General features: G+C 39.8%; 1 protein-coding gene across 8 annotated transcripts in view; it reads right to left on the bottom strand.

The window, feature by feature from the left end:
- CPEB4 (cytoplasmic polyadenylation element binding protein 4) overlaps positions 1-17,428 on the bottom strand; it is a 243,726-nt gene that overhangs the window by 70,965 nt on the left and 155,333 nt on the right. Inside the window, exon 1 of one of the 8 annotated variants that reach the window (XM_014581575.3) lies at positions 15,428-15,568. The exons of the other annotated variants lie outside the window; for them this stretch is intronic. Within the exon in view, the coding sequence (XP_014437061.1) occupies positions 15,428-15,452 (25 nt within the window). The 5' untranslated portion in view covers positions 15,453-15,568. Of the gene's footprint in view, positions 1-15,427; positions 15,569-17,428 lie in introns of those variants that run through there. 8 annotated transcript variants of the gene reach the window in all.

The following is a 17,428-nucleotide window of genomic DNA, read 5'->3' as shown; positions in this document are numbered from 1 at the left end:
AGAAGCTTGTATTTCAAGGCCAAATAATATTGAACTGTATTATGAGCGCTATACTAAACTGAATGTCTAGTGCTATTATTGTCAGTGCAGGCCCTAAAATTCAGTATTTAAGAATGACCAAGCTAAACTGCCCAATTGACTCATGGTTTATAAACTCTCTCTAATGCAATGATATTTTTCTACTAATTTCTCAACAAATATGATATTCTTGTACTAAAGTGTCTGAATCTATCCTTTATTATATAAAGCATATTTCAAGTTGTACCATGTCCAGGTAAAAGCTTGAGGACAAAAAAAAAAAAAAAAAAAAAAAAAATCACTCAGTATGGATAAGTTAGCCTCCCATCCCAAAATCAGCCATCATTTTTAAACTGTTAGTGGTGGACACAAACTTTTGAAATGAGAATCAAAGTAAGGGTCAGGAAAGTTGTCTCTAGAAAAACATGCATTAGCTTTTGCAGTTACTTTTCTCAATAGTAATTATTTTTCAAGGTATGAAGTTTTGCTGCATTGGCTGGATAGTTTGTTTTCCATTTGAACAAGGATTTTTTTTGTTGACTTGGGTCCTGACTGATTATCCAGAAAAGCTGAAATGTGCCAAAATGACTAGTCTGTTTTCTGAGGAAGAAATAAGATTACATGAGCTAGCTAGATTCTACCACTCTCATCATTCACATTGCATAGAGCTTATTCCATGAGTTTATATTAAAAGAGATACCCATTATCTTTAAAGGGCCAGATTGTGAGGATATTCTTACTCATGGCCCCTTGTGAGCAAAGTGTAAAGTGAAGTACTAGTTAGGGATGTAAATTCCCAGTTAACGTTAACCAATTAAATGAAAAGTTTAACTGGTTAACCATGATCCCATGGTGGGTGACTGTATGGTGGGCTAATACAGCCCCCTGTGGTGCTGTGGGTAGGGGCTGCTCAGCCAGGTCAGGCCCAGCCAGAGCACCCCCCTCCACTGATTAACCAGTTACTCTGGTAAGCATGCCTGTTATCTCCTTACTCATTCCTAGTACCAAATCAGTGGAAGTAAGATTATCACAGCCTAACCCCAATTTATTATGAGAAAGCAACTGCATCTTAACCAAGTTAAAGGCATACCAAAAACCCCAATATCTGAAAACTGAAGCAACGGATGGCGTTGTCACCTAGCAGATCATTCAACACTTCTGAATATTTAAAGCATCCTTCTTTTCTTTCAGACCAGTTACAATCAGAAAATGGGTATCTGCCTAAAGACTAAATTTAAGTCAAGCTAGAGTACAGGAATAACAGCTTTCCACTGATTAGAGAATTATTTAATTTACAGCATCTACATTAAAACCATTAATCAAATAAAAGACAACCACTTCCCTTTTATATAGCACTATTGTGTCAGCTGAAAGTTCTGTATAAATGTGGTCCGTATAAACTAGGGATGTTAAATGGCAGTTAGGAAGCTGAGTAATCAATGGAATTTCCATCGACTACTAAATTAGTCAATAAGGGGCTTTGCAGAGGTTCTGCTTTTTTAAATGTAGTAAGAACCACCGAGCTCTTACTACATTTAAAAAGCAGAGCGGCAGTGTCTGGGACCTGAAGAGAGCCGAGACTGCTCAGTGCCGGCTCGCGCCATTTCGCCCTGCTGTGCTCTGCCTCCCATGGCCCCGGTGGAAACAGTGCTGTGGGGAACCGGTTTTTAAACCAGCTCCCCCCTGCACCGGTTCCTGTTCCCCATCTTGCTGCCTTGCTGATACAGAGGCAGCAAGAGGGTAAGCGATTAGTTGAGTAATGACTCGACTACCTGATAAGCCTAGGCTTACATGCCTAGTATAAACATGCTTTTTTAAAGAACAGACTCAACCAAATATAGCTTAAAACCAAAAGATGCCTTTTAATTACATAATCAAAAATGGATAATTTGTACAGAAGTTGGCATGAAAGACCACTATGTAACCCTTTCAGTGTTATTTTGCAACCTTTACAGAAATTAGCTTTTTAATGGCTCAAGACATGATGAATACATCCTGATCTACTATGAACCCTTGTTTTTGCCTCTAACTGTATATTTTATGTTCTGCAACATCCCTGAAAACAATATATTTTTTTGTTAACAGGTGGTCGTGAAGGCTTCCTGAAAGCTGGCATGGAAAATAGTAAGTAGAATCAGATGATGAGATTGTACTAATTTAAAAGCATTAATATTTAGGGTTGCCCGGCATCCGGTATTGGCCTGGACAGTCCTGTATTTGCAGCCTCTGTCTGGTAAAAAAAAAAAACAAAAAAAAACACAAAAAAAACCCAGAAAATACCAGATATATAAAATGTACTGTATTTTCAGTTTCTCAGATGGAAGGCTGCTTGGGACACTTTTCCCCTGCCATCTAGACTACGCAGAATGGTCGAAAGAGCCGCATAAACCTCCTTTTTTGAGGAAGACCGGCTTTTCGATGAAGGGGGCAGTTCACTGAAAAAGCCATGTCTAAACTACTTTCACTTTTGAAAGCCCTGCTTTCGAAAGTGCGATTGGAAGAAGCTATGCAAATTCCTGCAGAATTTACATATCTTCTTTCGACTGTTCCCTGTAGTCTAGATGAGCCCTAAGTGTTTACTGATGATGTTTTAAAGAAAGTCACATCAGTGAACTGGTGGAAGTCACTTATGCACATGGATTCAGAAACTGTTGAAGTGATAATATCACTTACCAGCAGTAGCTTCTTCTGATGGTGTAGAACGAATATTTTCTTCCTTTGAACTAATTAATTCCGAATTGAAAAACTATTTGGGACCTTAAAAAGCAGGTCTTTTCCAGATTATGAACAAACAAGAAATTGAAGGTGAAGACGGCAGCCACAGAAGCCACTATTAAATTTCTCATGTTGACCTAGCTGACAGTCAATTTTTTTAAAAAAAATATTTCATTTAACTATTTTAGTTAATTTTAACAAAAACAAACCTGATTTTAAAAAAGTGAATGTTTACCTAAATTCAAAAACTAAGAAAAACAATGAATAGTCTAGCAGCACATTAAAGAATAACAAAGCACGTAGATGGTATCATGAGCTTTCGTGGGCAGAACTAAATTCAAAAATTCATATGCTTGTTTTGTTAAAATATTATATATGTTTGCCGTTGAAGAAAAAAATCCAGACTACATAATGATGTTTTAGTTAAATAAAACAATTTAAATGTCTGTCTTATGTGTTTTCCTTCCAATACAGCATGGCAAGACAATCATCCAAATATTAATCATCCAGCAGACCAGGGACACCGGGAGTAAAGGCGGGGAGGTGGAGGGGCGCTGGGGTATAAGACGAAACCCTATCTTTTAACTAAAAAATTAGGGGGTCGTCTTATACGCCCAGTAGCCTTATACGCCGGAAAATACGGTAGTGATTTAAATCCACACTGCCCAGCCCTCTGCACCATTAAACCCTCTTCCCCGTCTCCACCAGAGAGCCTGCAACCCATAGTTAGAACCCTGGCTCCCCAGTCCTTTGTGCCAGTCCTGAGCCTCTCATCCCCAGCCCTACCCTGAAGCCTGCACCCACAGCCTGAACCTTCACATTCCTACATGCCCCAGCCCTGCGGCCCCTCACACGCACAGAACATCATCTCCACATTGGTGTCTGACATCACCTGCACAATTGTGCACATAAGAAAATTCATTCCACCCACTGTGGGAAAAATTAGAGGGAACACTGCATGGAACTAGGCTATAATGCACTTCACAAAGTTCTTTGCTGTCAAACTGAGCTGAAATTCCATCTCCAGTTGTCACATCTGCTGTACATCCTAAACATAAAGGCTATGTCTACACTGCAGGCTTTTTGCGCTCTCAAAAACGTGTGGAGCGTCTACACTGCATGTGCATTCTTGCACAAGTAAATTTACAGTAAAGCGTCAGAAGAGAGGGCTTTTTGCGCAAGAGTTATTCCTCTCCCCGCGAGGAATAAGCCCTCTTGCACAAGAGCTCCTGAGCAAGATGGCAGTGTGGACAGACAACAGGGGTTTCTTGCGCAAGCAATCCCTATGACTAAAATGGCCACTAGAGCTTTCTTGAGCAAGAAGGCGTCCGCACTGCCCATCAACGCTCTTGTGCAAAAGCACATGGCAGTGTGGAAATGCTCTTTAGCAAGACCTTTTGCGCAAGAACTCTTATGCAAAACAGTTCTTGTGCAAGAATCCAGCAGTGTAGACGTAGCCAAAATGTTTCAGATTATCCAAAATGTACAAATAGATCTGATCTTTACACTTCCTTGGTGGCTCCAAGTGATAAATTCAATTAAGCACTTCTATACTGGCAGAATGTTACAGAAGCTTGAAGTTGAATGGGTTAGAAGATGTGAAGATAAAGTGTTAATTGCTATACCCAGGTTTTTAAACTATAGAGAAAACAAGGTGTTTGGTTTATGACAGAAGGGGGAGAAAAAAAACAGATCATAGCACCTTTTAGAATACATATACCCATTTATTTTAAAATGGCTCCATAAATAAAATATGATCTATTGTAAGTGGGCAAAAGTGCTGCTATATTAAACCGATGGACTTCACTGCCAAAAATCAAGGAGAACTTCACATGCTGCAGGCCCTCTTCGTGGAATACTTTTTGGCAAGGGATTATTCTAACCTGTAATTTAGCTTGTTAAATTGTTTGTGGGCGAGGAACGAAAATGCATTTAGAAAAGCTGAGAGCCTCTTCTCAAACCTCATACTCCTAGATCACATTCAATATTCCTGGAGTCTTTATATAAGCATTTCTCTTCAAGAAGATTCTAGTCTCTTCTGTACCAACATCTAAATGATTTAAACAGATGGGAGGTGATATCCTTCCTAGGATTTAATGAATAACTACGAGTGCAGTTCATGCACATGATACACAGAAAGAGTTGGATTTATGTCAGCATGTACTAGCATGCGTGCAGGATTTAAACTAGCATATATTTTTTTAATAGTTACTACTAATAGGTTCAAGTATACTTTTACCTGTAGAAGGAATGGTCACAGTGCAGTTTGGATTTTTAAATGAGGTTTTTGTGTTTTTTACAGCTTCCTCTTATTTCACTCCCAAAGCAGCAAGTAAATGATAGTTCCAGCAAAATAAGCATCAAACAAACCCCATTTGTTTGTAGCCAAAGCTTCCCTATTTCTCATTTTCACAATAACGAGCAACCAGAGGGCTGTTACTTTACAAGCAGAAATTCATGTAGAAACTGGCTGCATCATACATGTCCCTCAACAGTAAACAGTATCACAAAACTGGATTTTATTTTTAAAGAGACTTGCCATTTGCCTTTTCAAGATTTTGAATGGGTGCCTGAATGTAAGAGAAGCTTGGATACCACCAAAATTTTCCTAACAATTTAATTTTAATAGGGATTAAGTAGGGTACCCTGTTGAGTATCTTACTTTCCACAAATGCAGTATTAACCAAGTAAAAGGCGTTAGTTAGCTGCCCAAACCTTTGTCCTGTAACACCATAGCTTGAAAACTGAAACATTACTATTCTTAGATGTTAGAGACACAAGGTTTTAGACCCAACTTAAATATCTTCTTTGATCACTGTAATTCCACGTGTTCCAAGATTCAAAATCACTCTGACAAATACCTGCATGATCTCATTATCAATGGTTCAAGAGTGTAAGCCAAAACAGAATTTGGCTCCATATTTCTATTGGCCTGCTTTTCAAAGGTGCTGAGCATCAGCAACTCCCACTGACTAAGTGGAGATGTAGGTACTTCACAGATCTGGAAGTCAGGCCATCCATGGTAGACTTAACAAAATTCACCAATACAGCTAATCATGTTATTTTCCACAATCAATGAAAAAAGCCATACTAGCATGATACCTATTTTTGATTATATTATTTGAAATTTAAACTGCATGTTTGTATTCAGCTAATTAAAATTATTTTACCTCTATACGTAAATGTCTACAATGTCTAAAAAATAAAGCTTGGTATTGCACATACTCTAATTTTAAGATTCTGGAAAACTCAAACCTAGAATTTAAGAGAGATGTGTGAGATTTCAGTCTGCTGAATAGCGTCTTTGCATATAAACACAGATCACCCAATACTGACGTTATGTTTATATGGTCTCTCTAAAAGTGTTCTCAGAAATAGTTCACAAAATACCTTTGGAGATCTCAGAAGAGCGATTGAAAGATGCCAGCAGATTGTCATTGGCTGAACTGTTTTCATGCTATTGGCTTTTAAAAACTGGAATACCTGTCTAGGTATAGACATTTGTATAATTAGAGCAGACTCCAATATCACTAAAACTTATTTTTAAGCAGATAGTGTTCTCAAATCATGAGTCAAAAACAACAAAAAATGACTTGATAAGTACATTTGCATTAATGTATAAGTTTATTATTTCTCTTAACTACAGATCAGATCTTGTCAGTCACGATGTCTTAAAACACCTTAATTCTTTTTCTAAACTACTGTTATCTTTTTAAAACCCTACAAAATATATTTAAAAATATTATTTAGTTTTCAAAGTCAAGAATTCAAGAGTAAGAAAATGCACATTTATAGTTGCCTGTGAAACTTTAATTGGGCCCCCTTGCGTAAATGCGTTAGGATGCAGTCTTTAATGTACATCACGACAAAGTCAGAAAAAACTGTGCAGAAAATTAAGTAGCCAGAACCCTCTATACAAATAACCTCCTATACTATAATCAAATCATTTGGAGAGCTAACATTTGTTCCCCTATGCACACAAGAGCCTAGAGAAGCCAACGCCAGCAGATTTGTGTGCTCCAGCTCTGCAATGGGACTGCAGGGGGGCTGGTGCACCAGCACAAGATTCCCCAATGCTGGGAGGTGGAGCCCTGAGGTTTGGGGGCCAGATCCAGGCAAGCTTAAGGTGACATCTGGCCTCCTAGGCTTTAACTTCCCCATCCTTATTCTAGGACAATTCTGGAGAGTTGACAATCCTAAAAGTGGAAGGATATGAAAATGTTTAAATGCACTTGGTTCTTCCACAAAGAATTATTTAATACTAACCACACGAGGACTAGGAAGTTCCATTTCATGGACCTGCATCAAGTCATCACTACCAATCAAGCTGTGTGGCTTTGTATTATTTAAAAAAAAAAACAAGGATTCCACAGTGTTTTTACATATGGTAGTGTGCTACTGAACGTTATGCACACCTACTAAAAGGGAAGAATAAGGGGCACAGCAAATCAGAGAGAATTTGAAAAACAGCTTTGTGAATGGCCAATAATGATATGACAGTGATGAATGTTGTCCTTAAGTGTGCTTGCCCCACCCCCATGCAACACAAGCAGTAAAGATACTGTTGTTGAGAAATCATGCATTTTTATTTAGGGAACACAAGGAAGCAGGGAGAGAATAGGAGTTCAGGGAGGAAGCTCTAGTGGGGGATATGGGGAAACAAGGGAAAGCAGCATATTACAATGCAACCGTTCAGCAATCACAGGTGTAAGAATGACAGTCTTTTTTCTGGGACACATCCTTTGATGTGGTATGGAAGACTATCCTTGACTTGTCCCCACTGCAATCTATGCACCTGGAAGATGGGGGCTATGGAACTTGGTGAGAAGGAATGTGGTTCAACACGGATCAGAGGGAGGTGTCTGTGCATTTGCCTCTCCTGTGAGTCTACCAGAGACATCATCAGCTCCACAATGATCCTCAAGATACTCTCCTGTTTCTTCCTGCCTGCTCTCCTGCCCTCAGGCTCCACTTGCATCTCCTATGGCAGTATTCTCTTCCACTCATTTAACTGCCCACTGTCCAAGCAAGCAGATTGTATTTGCTCATTGAGCATGTCATCCTAATTATGTTTTTGCCTTTGGATCTGCGCTAGCCAAATAGCTGGAGGAGCCAGAAGAGTGGGCAACAGGCTTGTTGTTGCACCTGCTGTAATGAAAAAAGTGAAGGGCAGACTTTACAGGAGCACATTGTGGAACCTAGAACCTATTCTTATAATAAAAGAATGTCTGTGTAAGACAATAGGCATGTATTATGTACAAGGCCAAAGTTATGCTTTTAAGCACCCACTATATAGCGAATACATCACATATCTCAAGGCAACAGCTGGACTCAGTTTGGTGGCAGGCACAATAAGGGACAGGTTGGGACTCACTCTTCTGCTTTGAAAGCATGTGCAATACAGTGTTTGCAAATAGCAGCTCTCAGTAAGGCAAGCCCCTGCATTTGCAAAGGGAAGGACACAGTAGCATAGTAGCAGGGCAAGGACAGAACTCATATAATGAGAGCATGTGTTTGGCACCTGTTTGCCAGGAAAGTGCAACTTTCCCCTACACGGAAGCCTGTGGGTAGGAGGAGGACCAGGCGTGGTGGGAGGGCAGGGGCTCATGCAGACACCAAGGAGCCTGCAGGTGGGAAGGTGTCTGGGTGTGGGAGCAGCGCAAGGGTTCAAACCATGCTTTGTTGGGGTGAGCAAATGGAGGTGTACTGCCAGTGGTATCAGTTACATATATAGTTTCCCTTGCTTCATCCAGATTGCCATGCACGATATCAGTCTTCTCCAATCACAAAGAATGATAGGGAGCAGATGCTGACTGAATGTAGTCAGAAATCTGGACCTTACACTGCAATGGTTTCTGCTGCAATGATTCCAGACCACTTACTGCTGGCTTGGTGTGGAAAGGGGTCCTATCATGGAAGACAAAGTAAAGCAAGCCTCCATTAAAGTGTTCCTCTATGAGAGCTTCATGGAGATGTGAAATGAGGATTTCCATTCCATCTCCAGACATGTTAAAACTGTTCCATGGAACCCCCACTGTGTAGGCAGAGTGGATGCCACAGATCACACCCAACTACCTTAACCCACTTGTAGTAAGATTAAAAACATTAACTCACCAGTCATCAAGATTAATCAGTGATATGTCCTGGGAAAGGGATTTGTCTCCAAAAGTTATAAAAAGCTCCTGGTGACATTGGACGCTCTACTCACCTGCTGACTTTTCACCACCTCCTCCATCTCATCCACAATGTCCTACTTCCTATTGATGGAATAGTATCTTGGGAAGAATCCACGGATTGGGTTGGGAAAATGGTTGGGTCCCTGCCAGTGCTCGCAGAAGTGGCATGTTTGCGTCGATGACCCACTGTCCATTTGTCTCCTTTGTCTTCGGAGCTCCTTTATTTTCACGTAGCACTACTGGGTGTCCCTGGTGTATCCTTTTTCCCTCATGCCCTGTGCGATCTTGGCATAGATATCAGTGTTTCTTTTGCTGCTTTGTAGTTATGCCTGAACAGATTCATCTTCCCACACAGCAATGCTCCATGCTTGAGCTGTGTGAGATCCTGGGCATTCATGGTCGGATGTGCTCCTGAGGTGTGTTGCCTGCTCTGCAGTCTGCTCACCACGCTGGCCAACCAGGACATGAAATTTAAATTTTCATGGTTTTTTTCCCTGGGCACATGGAGAGCAGAAGAATTTAAAGTCCTGGCTAAAGAGGTAACATTGGGGTACAGTGAGATACCTCTCAGAGGCCAAGGTTGTCTACTTTCACAGTGCAAATCAGCACTACCCTATCCAAGATAAAATTTACCATTACTCCTTGTGAAAAGTAGGAGTACAAAAATAAACATTAACGGTCCGTACAGTCAGTGCAATGGGCTTGGTGGACTCAATGTTTAGAAAAATCGAGAATGTGACTAAGTTCACCTAAACTCCTAATGTTCCTTGACTTTTCTTCTCCAAGTTAACAAGAGCACAGAAGAAAATGCAGGTACACCACTTACATACTTCAGGCTCTCTCACTTCCATTGCTAATATTGTAGCAACACAAGCATTTTTGTCTTACAGTATTTAATACCATCTCTCCTCAATATATATGCCCTTTTTATAATTTTTTCTGTCATTTCTTCACCTTCAAGTCTATGTACCTGATGCAACTGTTTTAGTTTTAATTCTATTTTTTGTGTGTGTCTATTTATATATGGCACTGTGGATGTTTATGGCGCTGTGGAGCAGGCAAAAACATGCCGCCAAACAAGTTAGCCCCACTCTTGAAGAGCTTAAAGGCTGAAGAGATGAGAACAGCAGAACAAGTAACAAGTAGAAAAATCCAACTGAAATGAGTAGAGATTGAAATCTTCACAAAAGAGGTGGTCTGCTTCCTTTTTTTTTTTAAAGCAGAGGGGAGAGGTTGGCAAATAGTATTTGGGAGTGCTCCTCCAAACTTAAGAGTGTCTTGAAACATAACCCAGAGTGGGAAATGACCATCCAGGAAGAAGTCACAAGTGAAACTTGGGAGACGCAAGAGGACATAGGCAAAACATAGGGGAGGAAGTTAAGCAAAGCCTTAAAAAGGAGAAAGTGTGGTTTGCGTTTAGCATAGAAGGAAAATGTTTGAAAAGAACAGTTCAAAAAGTTAAGTGACTACAAGTTGCGAGGAAAAGATCTTAACCAATATTTTCAAAATGGCTCTGCCTAACCACAATGGACACTTATTATCAACAGAATTTACATATTACACATGCCTTATCTGAATAGACTAATGGGCTATACTTAATTTTCACCCAGGATCTTAAGTAAAACAGCAAGTATACTAGATGCTTCAGGAAAGGGTAAAAAACACATAAGACCTGATCTTCCACCAGTGAAGTCAATAGTCTTTGCACTGATATCAGTGAGACCAGGATCAAGCCCATAAAGCCACGGGGCAGTTATTCGAATGCATAACATTACTTATTTGCTCTAAAAACTAGGCAGCAAGTTAAACACTCTACTTTCACTGAAACACTCTGCATTTATCAAGGAAAATTATTCTAAGAAATGCGTATGTAGTCACAAAAAGTTTAAATTACTTATTTATGTTAAAATCTCCAGAGCAAATGCTGCCAATCAAAAGTTATTTCAAGAAGAAATTAAGGTACAAAAATTAAGGTCACGCACATTTGGCACAAGTCAAACAAAACTCTGAATGTCAGAAGCAAAATACCAACGTATGGAAGAAAAAAACCAAACACTCAGCTTAAAACGTCCACAGGTTGACTTTATGTTGAGTGAAGAAATACTTCCTTTTATTCGTTTTGAATCTACCACCTATTAATTTCATTTGGTGACCCCGTAGTTCTTATGTCATGGGAACAAGTAAATAACTTTTCCATAGTCACTTTTTCCACACCAGTCATGATTTTATAGACCCCTATCATATCTCCCTTTAGTCTCCTCTTTTCTAAAATGGAAAAATCCCAATCTTTTTAATCTTTCTTCTTCATATGGGACCCATTTCAAACGCCTAATCATTTTTGTTGCCCTTCTCTGAATCTTTTCCAATGCCACTATCCCTTTTCTGAGATGAGACCACATCTGTATGAAGTATTCAAGATGTGGGCATGCCATGGATTTATATAGAGGCAATAAGATATTCTCTGTCTTATTCTATATTCCATTTTTAATTATCCCTAACATGGTTTGCTTTTTTTTGGACTGATGCTGCACATTGAGTGGATTCTTTCAGAGAACTATCCACAATGACTCCAAAATCTCTCTCGAGTGGTTATAGCTAAATTAGTCCTCATCATTCAGTATGTATAGTTGGGATTATTTTTTGCAATGTGCATTACTTTTTATGAACATCAAATTTCATTTGCCATTTTGTTGTCCAGTCACTTAGTTTAGTATCATCTGAAAATTTTGCCACCTCACTGTTTATACCCCTTTCTCCAGATCATTTATGAATAGGCTGAATAGATCCCAGTACAGACCTCTGAGACACACCATTAGTTACCTCACTCCAATCTGAAAACTGACCGATTCCTACCCTTTGTTTCCTATCTTTTAACCAAGTATCCATCCATGAGAGGACCTTCCTTCTTATCCCATGACAACTTACTTTACTTAAGAGCTTGTCAGAGGCTTTCTGGAAATATATGTACACTGTATCTACTGGTTCCCCTTTGTCACATACTTGTTGACCACCCCACCCCCACCATTAGTGATGCCTCATTTCCCTTTACAAAAACCCATGTTGACTTTTCTCCAACAAATTATGTTCATCTATGTGTCAGACAATTCTGTTCTTTATTATAATTTCAACCAATTTGCCCAGTACTGAAGTTAGACTTCCTGGTCTAGAATTACCAAGAGCATCTCTCAAGCCCTTTTTGAAAATTGGTATCATTATTTATCTTCGAGTTATTTGTTATAGAAGGAGATTTAAAAGGACAGGTTACAAACCACAGTTAGTAGTTCTGCAATTTCAAATTTGAGTTCTATCAGAACTCCTGGGTGAATGCCTATCTGGTCCTGGTGACTTGTTACTGTATAGTTTATCAATCTGTTCCAAAACTTCCTCTAATGACACAACCTGAGAATTTCTCAGATTTTCACCTAAAAATAATGGCTTGGGTTTGGCAATCTCCCTAACATCCTCAGCCATGAAGACCAACACAGAGAATTTGTTTAGTTTCTCTGTAATGACTTTATCATCCTTGATTATCCAGTGGCCCCGCTGGTTGTTTAGCAGGCTTCCTGCCTCATGTACTTACTTTTTGAATCTTTAGCTAGCTGTTCTTCAAATTCCTTTTTGGCCTAATTATATATATATATATTTTTTATACTTAATTTGACAGAGTTTATGCTCCTTTCTATTTTCCTCAATAGGATTTAGCTTCTACTTTTTAAACTATGCCTTTTTATCTCTCCCCGCTTCTCTTACTTCATTACGCTGTGGCACTTTTTTTGGTTCTCATACTGTGTTTTTTAATTTGGGGTATACATTTAAGTTGAGCCTTTATTACGGTGTGTTTGAAAAGTTCCCCTGCAGGTTGCAGGGATTTTACTTTTGGCACTGTGCCTTTTAATTTCTGTTTAACCGCCTCATTTTTTGTGTAGTTCCCTTCTTTTAAATTAAATTCCACTGTGTTGGGCTGCTGTTGTGTTTTTCCTACCAGAGGAATGTCAAATTTAATGATATTATGGTCACTATTTACAAGCCATCCAGCTTTTGGACCAGATCCTGCTCTCTACTTAGGACTAAATCAAGAATTGTCTCTCTTCTTGTGGGTTCCCAAAACCAGCTACTCTATGAAGCAATCATATAAGGCAGTGATTCCCAACCTGAGGTCCTTGGATCCCTGGAGAGGGAGGAAGGTGTCCCATTAAATTGAAATAGATTGAAAAGGGGTCTGTATGCTCGAAAAGGTTGGGAACTACTGACACAAGCGGTCAAGAAACTACCTTTGCATCACATCCTGAGTTGACATATGCCCAGTCAATATGGTGATAGATGAAATCCCCCATTATTCTTGAGTTTAGTTTTATAACTTCTCTAATATTCTTTAGCATTTAAAAGTCAATATCACTATCGTGGGCAGGTAACTATGGCTGGCAGTACATCCCTACTGTTATATTCATATTAGAGCATGAAGTGACTATTCATAAGGGTTCTATGGAACAGTTTGATTCATTTAAGATTTTTACTTTGTATGATTCTATGCTTCACAGATCGCCATTATCCCCACCAGCATAAGCTGCTCTATCCTTCTGATATATTTTGTACCTTGGTATTACTGTGTATCATTGATTACCCTCATTCCTCCAAGTTTCTTAGATGCCTCTTCCACTACTATATGTTAATCTTAAAACCCCCTATATTTTGCTCATTAAAGAACACTTGGGAATCAACTTAGCATAAAAGGCAATTTGCCTCTTACAATTAATAGTGTTTTTAAACAATCAAAATGCAACTCCTATATTTGCAGTCTTAATTTGAACTACATTGTGATGCCAATTCATAATGTCAGCTAATTACAAGACAGTTTTACTCAAAGGTGACAAACTATGTCAGATTCCTGCGGGCTTTACCGTAGCCATGCAGTGACACAGATACTACTGTGATGGCTAGCCTTTAAAAAAAACTAAGTATCCTGTGCCTATTCCGAGCTTCAGAGGATGAAGACTGATCATTTTCTGAGATACAGCTCCTATGTGTTCTCTCAAGTTAGGCACCAAAAAAATCACTGTCACCTTTTAAAGTTTTAATGTTCATCAGACATCAGGCCCTATGTGTTCTCCCACAGCATCCTGACTTCAGGTCCACATGACCATCTTCTAGATCAGGGGTGGGCAGTAATTTTTGCGGGGGGGGGGGGGGAGAGGGCACTCCAAGATTTTAGAAAGTGGTCAAGGTATTAACGGAGGAAGTGCAGGGTCTGGGATGGAGGTTGGGTGCAGAACAGAGCTTGGGGTAAGGAACTGGAGTGCAAGAGGTGGGGGAGTGAGAGAGCGGGAGTGAGTTTGGGTGAAGGAGGTAGTTGTGTCCTAGACATGGGGACAGGGGTCTGGTTTGTGACCTAGGGAAAAGGACTATGTGCTTATACGAGCATATATGGCTATGTGCTTGTGTGAATAATTGAGCCAGAGGGAGGGAGTGTGGTGCTTCAAGTGCTGCCTGTTATTCAAACAGGCAGCTCCCATTGGCCAGTTTCTGGCCAGAAGCTGGCCAATAGGACTCTGTTGGGGCCGGAGTTACACCTGAAGCCTTCCCTCTCCCCTCCGGGCTCACGGTTTTTAAAGAGAAACGGCCCCGTAGCTGCTTTTCTGAGTGGTGCGGGACAAGCAGGGGAGCCTTCCTGGGGCTCTCCACTGCATCTGCGGGCCACATCTGGTGACTTGGTGGGCCAGATCCAGCCTGCAGGCCATATTTTACACAGGCCTGTTCTAGATTAAGGAAAAATTTAACTCTTAGTCTATATTGGTATAAATTAAGTTCACTGACTCCACAGTTACATTTTAAATGAGAGCATAATTTGACCCCGGTTTCTTGGGCAACAGAAATGTCTCATCCTGTGCTGGCACTAAAAGGTAATCACTACATAAATTTAAAAAAATAGTAATTTTTCCAGTACTGAATTAGAATACAGGGAAAATAATCTTTTAAACTATTTTCCAAACATGAAGAGCTCTGTGTAAGCTTGAGACTCTCAACATAAGTAGATCCAATAAGAGATATTACCTGGCACATTGTGTCTCTATAATCTCCTGCATGCTTAATATTTTATAGTCAGAATTTCCAGTTTTGCATTTGTGTAATGAATGAGACTTACATTATGCAAAAAGAAAAAATCATGGGGCTTACATGTGACTTCATGGCTCCAGCCATTTTTAAAAGCTCCACCATTTTTCCTTAGGGTTTACATTACATAAACTGACATGCTAGCAATCCACAATACAATATGCCACTAGGAAGTACAGAATGTGCTTTGCTAGCATTATAGTGAGCTATACATGCACGCCGAAGTGTGTCCTCCTACACATACTCCAACAGGAATCTTCTGAGCTGGCAGCAATTAGAAAGCAAGCCAGAAAAGGCTAGCTAATGTAACATTTGCAGTTTCATAATTAAGCATCACAGTGACTGGATGGGACTCCACAACTATGCCATCCTCCTGACCTCCTCCCCCCCCCCTCCAAGCGAGACATTACCTTGTGCTGTACAATCTTCATACATAAGTTAGGATTGCTCTTTGTATTACAGGCACTTAAGAAAATAGCAGCAACAGAAACACAACAGAAGGATCACAGAAAGAAACAAGTATCTGGGACATACCATAACAGCAGTAACTGCTGGGGGAAGTCACGAACCTTTTCTTCCTTTCTACTCTCCCCACCAAGCCCTTGCCACATGCAAGCATGCACACACACAATTCCTTTGTTTTCAAACAACTTAAGCTGTATTTCAGGGTACTGTAACCACTTTATACAGGATACTCTAATTTTGCCTGGAATTAAAATGTGCTCTCACCTACAGTTCTCAGTACTTGGTATCAGCCAGCCAGCTCAGGAGACTGAGCAATTTCCAGAAAGACACGAAAGCAAGCCCTAAGCAATCTTTCAGTCTATTTCTTCATAGACATTTTAGGTAATGCCTTTACCTACTGTGGGGGCTCACAAAGTGTGACGTGAATTTTTTGTTGATTTTTTTAAGTGTACCCCAGTGAGATTCATTCACCTCATGCATATTTTTCCCTAGGTGATCTGACGTACAATTTTTTCTCGCTATTAACATCAATAGGCCATTTCTATTTTTATACATATGGTGCATCATATTAAGTATCTCTTCACTGCAATCATATCCTGAGTGCAGATTGAGACTAAATTCCATCACAACTACATCAAGATTAGGGATGTAATGCTTTAACCGAGTAACTTGTTAACTGATAAACTAACACTTATTGCTTACAGGCACTAATTAAACTCTTCATAGGGCTGCCAGGAGCCACTTTTATACATTCTTAATCAAGACAAAAGTTCATTTGCCATCAGTCTTCCCATATTTTATTTAAACTAATCAGAAATTAGGCGAAATTACAAAATCAGGCACTGGATTTGGTTATCCCCCCCCCCCAAATGCTTTAAGAAGTTCATCTCATATCCGTTTAGGAGCACAAAAAATTCCCTCTTGAAATGGGTTACGGTATATCCATGTGAAAGCCAGGCTCAAAGGAGGACCAGGAATAATCAATGTATTAGTCAGGAAGCAAAAGTGTCCTTGTGGTGTCTATTTTAGTCCTGTGTTTGCTGTCATACCAACATTATTTCTGCCAGCTGTTTGCTCTATTCTTCCTGCTTGCTATGAATTGAGTTCTTCTATAGGTAAAAAAATGAAAAAAATCACATCTAAGGTGATTCCAGGTTCATTTTTTAATGGAAGAGAGGTAAAAAATTGGCCAGATAATAAGCCTGATAATCATGAAAGCCAAGACCTGATGGTTGGTCATTAATTTTCTTTTATTATTTTAAAGCCAAACCTCTGACATGGCCTTAATTTCTGTTAGGGTACGTCTAGACTACATGCAGATTAGGCTACCCAACATAGTAAAATGAAGCGGCGATTTAAATAATCGCCGCTTCATTTAAATTTACATGGCTGCCGCGCTGAGCCAACAAACAGCTGATCAGCTGTTTGTCTGCTCAGCGCGATAGTCTGGACGCGCGGGTGTCGACATCAAAGGTATTTGTCGACCACCCAGGTAAACCTCATCCCAGGAGGTTTACCTGGGTGGTCGACAAATACCTTTGATGTCGACACCCGCGCGTCCAGACTATCGCGCTGAGCAGACAAACAGCTCATCAGCTGTTTGTCGGCTCAGCGCGGCAGCCATGTAAATTTAAATGAAGCGGAGATTATTTAAATCGCCGCTTCATTTTACTATGTCGGGTAGCCTAATCTACATGCCTCTGGCGACAGAGGCATGTAGTCTAGACGTACCCTCAGTCTCTCTCCATTTATTTCCTTTTGTTAAAAATCAAACAGATGCTTTCTCAGAGACAGTAATTCAGCTAGTTTTAAATTAAAGAATTGGGGAAGGGAAGGCTGGGGAGAACCAACACGCAAGATATAGGAAAGACTGCATTTGTGTTTACACACATTAGTTGCAGAATTAAATATGCTGTTAACTAGAAATAACTAAGGAACTTAAAGTA

Source organism: Pelodiscus sinensis, chromosome 17 (assembly GCF_049634645.1).
Source record: "Pelodiscus sinensis isolate JC-2024 chromosome 17, ASM4963464v1, whole genome shotgun sequence".
NCBI classification, from domain to species: Eukaryota; Metazoa; Chordata; order Testudines; family Trionychidae; genus Pelodiscus; species Pelodiscus sinensis.
This window is presented reverse-complemented; position numbering and strand designations above follow the sequence as displayed.